Below are 6,288 nucleotides of genomic sequence, written 5' to 3' on the forward strand. Positions count from 1 at the left end.
TGGCAATAGAGGGAAACAACATCATAAAACATCCAGGTCTAAATAGTGAACTGGAATGGGTGGGGCCTGTCTATCACTGCTTTCTAGTTGTTTTAATTATATTCATTTCTTTTCATAGTTTAGTCCGCTTCAGTTTTTTGTTTTTTTTAGTTTCATTATGGTTCCGTCTGGTTTCTTTAAAAATGTGTAAAGTTTGCCTTTAAGCCTTAAAGCTCTGTCCAGGTTCAATCATGGATTCTTCCACTTTTTTAGAAGCTCCTACTGCCTGGTTCTACTTCATCCTACATGGTACTACCTGGTACTTCTTGGTCCTACCTTGTCCTACCTGGTCCTCCCTGGTACTACCTTGTCCTACCTGATCCTACCTGGTAGTAGTACTACTTGCTGGTAGTAGTACTACTTGTACTACCTTGTCCTACCTGGTCCTCCCTGGTAGTAGTACTACCTTGTACTACCTTGTCCTACCTGATCCTACCTAGTACTATTTGTACTACCTTGTCCTACCTGGTCCTACCTGGTACTACCTTGTACTACCTTGTCCTACCTGGTCCTACCTGGTACTACCTAGTACTACCTTGTCCTACCCGATCCTACCTGGTAGTAGTACTACTTGTACTACCTTGTCCTACCTGGTCCTACCTGGTACTACCTTGCACTACCTTGTCCAACCCGATCCTACCTGGTACTACATGAACTACCTTGTCCTACCTGGTCCTACCTGGTACTACCTGGTTCTACCTTGTCCTACCTGATACTATCTGATCCAACAGGGTCCCACCTGGTTTGATCTACTGTAGGATTTCTATTCTTCTGTTGGGGTTAGTATTGGGGGGTTGAGGAAAACTTCAGGACTCCTACAGCTCTGTTAACCTGTCGTGGCTCACAGATGTGCGTGTCGAGGTGTCTGCGATGTGTCGGAGTGGCCCTGGTTCCCATGGCAATAGTCTGCATCCTGTGCAACATCCTGCTGCTGTTTCCAGATCTTAAAATCCACTTCCTGTTGGAGAAACATGTGACCAAAGAGGCCACCTGGGCCACGGGCCTGTGGGCCTCAGGGTTGATGGTATGTACATCAGCCGGCGTGCTGTGAGCTGAGTCAGAATCATATGACTCCTCTGATCCGAGTAGAACTGGAGGATTGTTCTGGTTTCAGGTTTTGCTAGGAGCTCGAGGATTCATCCAGACCAGTAAGACCCGGGGCTGCTGCGCCTTTAGAGGCCAGGTGAGCTGGATTTTCTAAAGCAGTTTTCATGGCTTCATGTTGGTCTTTATGACGAACCAAAGATGACCCGGACCAGTTCTTCAGAATACGTTAGAAGACCACAGCAGGTCTTCACCTGCTCTCAGCTCCTGCTAAGCATGAGCCTGAGCATCAGGGGGAGCAACTGAAGCCCCGCTCACACAGGTGTGTCTGTCTGCAGATGCTGTGTCAGGTGATCTACTCTGGTCTGGCTTTTCTAGCTGCTGCCATCTGTTGCTATGTCAGCGCCACAGGCCTGGTTCAAGGTCCCAAGTGTCTCTACAACACCTCCTCTGGTTTGACCTGGGGAGTCCCGCTGAAGCCCATCCCAGGCAGGTGAGGAGGACAGGTGGGTGGGGGGCGCCGTCCATCTCAATCTAACTCTTGCTGTTCCATGTCTGTATCATCCTCAGGTTCTCAGGATATCTGCACAATCAGACTCTGTGGTCTGGTGTTTGTCTGGAGCCGAGGTCGGTGGTCCAGTGGAACGTGGTTCTGTTCAGCGTGATGGGGGCAACCAGCGCCTTGGAGGCAGTCCTGTGTGCTGTCAACATTCTGAACTCACTGCTCGGCCTGGTCCTGGGTCAGGGCTTCTGCAACAACAAGGTTTGTTCAGATCGGTCTGAACCCAGAGAGGTCTGGTCCTGAGTCCAGAGAGGTCTGGTCCTGAGTCCAGAGCGGTCTGGTCCTGAGTCCAGAGCGGTCTGGTCCAGCAGCTCTCACTGTTTCAGCTTCCTCCTTTTATCTGTCACAGGTCAACCCGGGTCACACCTGAGGGCCTGTAGGACAGATCTTCTCTGGAAATGATGGTCAGGTTTTCTGTCCGGAAGCCTCGATGCACCTTTGATGATCTCTGAAGATGAAGCTTGAGAACGGTTCCAGAAATTCTTCTCTGACATAATTTTATAACGAAACGGTTTCTGTCTCTGAATTTAAAGATGAACTTATTTATGTGCATATAAAACTTTATTTATTCACCTATTGGGAACACTAATGGAATCTTTTTATTGTGATAAAGAGGACTGGTGATACAGGTACACAGCACAAAGACATTCTGGGAGGAAAAAAGATCAGGGGCGGAGCTACAGAATATCGACCTGAACCTGTGTCATCAGACACTTTTGAGTTGTGGTTTTATTCACGTTATCAGAAACTTTTATCTAATCTGCTCTGATGGTGCAATAAATGACTGTGAACACTTTAGCGTCTGTGGCGTCATGCTTACTGTGGTAGGTTCTGAGTTCAAAGTCACCAGTCATGACATGGACAACCCTGATTGACTCTAGAGAGTCCGCTTTGAGGATCCACCAGAACCCAAACTCCTGAACTGAACTGCAGATCACAGGCGCCGTTACCATGGAAACACAGTTTTATCAAGCGCCACTGAAGGTCATTTAAGGAGCCCCCCCCCCAACCCCTTCATTTCAGAATTGCAGTAATCTGTTCTTTCCTCCTGGTTCTGGTTAAAAGGCATTCAGCTGAGTTCTGGACCAGCTGCAGCTGACTGATCGTGTTTTTCTTAGCATTACAATAATCTTTTCCAGATGTTATAAAAAACATGTATTAATATTTGAGCACTGGCTCTGCAGAGAAAGCCTGGTGTCTTTAACACCAGACTGAAATAAAATATTCTAAAATGTTATTTTTATGACTAAAATCATTGAAGAAATGATTTCATTTAAAATGTCAGGTTTGATTCTGGTCGGTAAATGTCTAGATCTGCAGCAGACGGTCTCACCACAGCAGTCTTTAAGGACGTGCACGATCCCGGTCTGAAGAGAGCAGGTAACCACGTTCAGGAGCTCCTCCTGTCAGGACGAACACACTGACTTCAAGAGTCCGATGGGATGTGGTCCAGAGAACAGGTCTTAGCTTTAAGTTGGGAAATTTCTTTCCAAAGCTTTGTGGCATCAATCAAAGCAGCACTCTGTGCTGTGTTTTCACTTGGAAATGCAGCAGGATGAACCGTTAGTGGTCACTGGGTGATATTTGATCTAATGTTATTTAATCTCCTCACATTTTGATCTGCTGAGATCAGAACTTGGACCGGAAGAGATTGGACTGGTTTGTCATGAAACAGAGTCTCTGCTGGGCTGATCAGCTGATTGGCTCCAGGCTTTCAGGCCTCCAGCCAGTGTCGGATCATCTTCGACTCTCTACTGCAGCTTAAGTCTTTGAGTTCCTGCTCAGTGCTCTCAGTCTGACCTGTCTTATCGTCCCTCTCCTGAGTTCCTGACCTGTTCACTTCTTCCTGGAGCTTTTTGGATTGTGGATCGTCTGTTTGCCGGTGGATTTCTAATGTGGAAGGAGTCACTAAAACAAAGGAGATCCCAACAAGTCCTTCAGGGTCCCTCACCTGTTACTCCTGCCTCCATGCCCACCACCACCACCCCTGTAGGTCTGACTGTGTGATCCTTCTGAACTATCCTGATCTCAGCCCCATATAAACGTTTGCTTCAGCCTGTTGGGGTTTCCATATCATTAGCCTGACATGACCAATGGTGGAGAGAAGAATTGTTTGTGATTCATTTTGTGTAGCATTCCATTCTGAATTGATTTTTCCCTAAAGATTTGCTAATTCAATGAACTTCAAGAATGGTGGAAATGGAAACTCCAAAACCTGATCTACGAGTTGGAGATGTGATCCTGCTCAGAGATGGACCGTACAAACCAAATGATGGGACCTGTGACCCCGACAGACAGCGGAGTCAGAAGGACGGGCACGAAGGTCTTTCCTAACGGAGTAAAGAAACTCTACGTGAGATCATCAGTGAAGCTATCTCATCTCAGATAACGAGACCTGATCCTCGTTATTTCTACAAAAGTTTAGAGTTTGGTTTAGGAGGAGAGACCGTTTGGAAATGTTGCATGTTTTCACATTAGTGTATTGTAGATTTAACTGTTATTTTTTTCTAATTTGGGGTACTAAGATGTACAACTCATGATTTGATTTCAACTGGTTTATTTCAAACAATCAAAGAATAATATCTGTCCTGAACAATCAGAGGTTTACATGCAACACCCACGTCACATATAGAATGAGACACAATGATAGAGCGACGTGATATAGTCCCATCTGACTCTACTTAACCATTTTCTCTACATGAAATATCATAATCCGGTTCATAACATATAATCAGATAATTATCCTTTACTAACAGATTCAGATCATTAAGAGTTAATAAATCACATGACTATGTCAGTAGACAGAAGACTATCACAGCATCTGCAGAACAATGATCCGTCTCTCTTCCGCACCTCCTCTGTCCATCTGCTGCACCTCCTCCATCTCTCTTCTGCACCTCCTCCGTCTCTCTTCCGCACCTCCTCTGTCCATCTGCTGCACCTCCTCTGTCTCTCTTCTGCACCTCCTCCGTCTCTCTTCTGCACCTCCTCCATGTCTCTGCTGCACCTCCTCTGTCCATCTCCTGCACCTCCTCCGTCTCTCTTCTGCACCTCCTCTGTCCATCTGCTGCACCTCCTCCGTCTCTCTTCCGCACCTCCTCTGTCCATCTGCTGCACCTCCTCCGTCTCTCTTCTGCACCTCCTCCGTCTCTCTTCTGCACCTCCTCTGTCTCTCTGCTGCACCTCCTCCGTCTCTCTTCTGCACCTCCTCTGTCCATCTCCTGCACCTCCTCCGTCTCTCTTCTGCACCTCCTCCGTCTCTCTTCTGCACCTCCTCTGTCCATCTCCTGCACCTCCTCCGTCTCTCTTCTGCACCTCCTCCGTCTTTCTGCTGCACCTCCTCCATGTCTCTGCTGCACCTCCTCCGTCCATCTGCTGCACCTCCTCCATGTCTCTGCTGCACCTCCTCCGTCCATCTGCTGCACCTCCTCCATGTCTCTTCTGCACCTCCTCTGTCCATCTGCTGCACCTCCTCCGTGTCTCTTCTGCACCTCCTCTGTCCATCTCCTGCACCTCCTCCGTCTCTCTTCTGCACCTCCTCCGTCCATCTGCTGCACCTCCTCCATGTAACATTACACTTTTTAAGTTGATCACAGTTTTGACTAAAATTGTTATAATTATAACCTTTGAAAAAAGCGACTTCATGACTGAGTTGATTTAACACTAAAATTGAACCCTGATCAATATTTGACTCAGAGTATCTTGGCTCCCCAATTTGTAATCTGGACTGTTGAATCAAACTTTCTGCATCATAAAGGAATGTACTGTAAATAAACATCCTTCATCGTTAAGTTATTTACTGTGGCGCTGTATTTTTTACAGGAATTCTCCGGTAACCAGCCGCCAGCGTTTTCCTGTAAAAACAACAGTTCTTTTTTACAGTGTGGGCGTGGCCACTTGGCCGCACCTGCGCAGGTAAATGTTGCTGCGACACTCTGAGAGCTTCAGAAGCGGAAGTGAAGGCTTCCTGGAATCACCACTATGACTCTCTACAAGCAGACAAAGTTCTGGTTCTGCGGGCTGCTGCTCTGGGTTCTGGCGGTTTCCTCCCTAGCCCAGGACTGCGAGTGGGACCAGTCCACGGATCCGGAACAAGCTCTGGACCCGATCTCCCTGGAGTACGGAGCGCGCCTTTTGGAGTCGGAGCCAGGTGACGCCATCAGCTGCCGCGCGGCGTGTTGCCAGGACCCGGCCTGTGACCTGGCTCAGGTGCTGCTCCGCGAGGACGGAGAGCGCCAGTGCGTGCTCGTGAGCTGCCGCGGCGCTCAGTGCGTCCTGCGCGGGGACGCGCAGTCGCTGCTGTTCCGTAAAGAGCGGAGAGAAGAGGGCCGCGAGGACGCGCCGAGCCCGGGGGACAGACTGCGGGTCCAGCCGCTGCTGGGCCTCCCGGAACCGCGAAGCAACGACACCAACACCAGTGAGTGTCTGGGGAGGGGGAGGAGGCCTGATCAATACCTGATCAATAATCTGTAATTCTCCAACAGTTGAATTTGTAACATTCAGGAAACGAACAAATCAGGAAATAAGTGAAAAAGAAATGACTGTCGGTTTCTGTTTGTGTTTCATTTTGTTTGTTTGTGTTTGTTTTCTTCCGTTTTTGTGGTTCTGCTGGTCTTCTGAATCTGGACCCACATGCTAAAGTG

The 6,288-nt window shown here is 48.2% G+C and overlaps 2 protein-coding genes across 2 annotated transcripts in view; both read left to right on the forward strand.

Moving 5' to 3' along the window:
- The first annotated feature begins 6 nt into the window (after positions 1-6).
- LOC112149810 (transmembrane 4 L6 family member 5) lies at positions 7-2,643 on the forward strand. The gene is made up of 5 exons (XM_024277748.2): positions 7-1,063; positions 1,154-1,222; positions 1,422-1,576; positions 1,654-1,846; positions 1,995-2,643. Exons 1-5 carry the CDS (start codon positions 887-889, stop codon positions 2,013-2,015), a joined length of 615 nt encoding a protein of 204 aa, XP_024133516.2. The 5' UTR covers positions 7-886; the 3' UTR covers positions 2,016-2,643.
- A 2,849-nt stretch (positions 2,644-5,492) lies between these two features.
- Positions 5,493-6,288, forward strand: part of spint2 (serine peptidase inhibitor, Kunitz type, 2) — a gene marked incomplete at its 5' end in the record, with an annotated part of 5,568 nt that continues 4,772 nt past the window's right edge. Inside the window, 1 exon segment of the mRNA XM_024277890.2 lies at positions 5,493-6,062. Coding sequence (XP_024133658.1) covers positions 5,627-6,062 — 436 coding nt within the window.

Source organism: Oryzias melastigma, linkage group LG13 (assembly GCF_002922805.2).
Source record: "Oryzias melastigma strain HK-1 linkage group LG13, ASM292280v2, whole genome shotgun sequence".
NCBI classification, from domain to species: Eukaryota; Metazoa; Chordata; class Actinopteri; order Beloniformes; family Adrianichthyidae; genus Oryzias; species Oryzias melastigma.

Excerpts from the sequence above, each read along its gene's own strand:
- LOC112149810 (XM_024277748.2), top strand. The coding sequence starts at position 887 with ATGTGCGTGTCGAGGTGTCTGCGATGTGTCGGAGTGGCCCTGGTTCCC. Across the intron at positions 1,064-1,153 it reads TGTGGGCCTCAGGGTTGATG|GTTTTGCTAGGAGCTCGAGG; the intron begins GTATGTACATCA and ends TTCTGGTTTCAG. Across the intron at positions 1,223-1,421 it reads GCTGCGCCTTTAGAGGCCAG|ATGCTGTGTCAGGTGATCTA; the intron begins GTGAGCTGGATT and ends GTCTGTCTGCAG.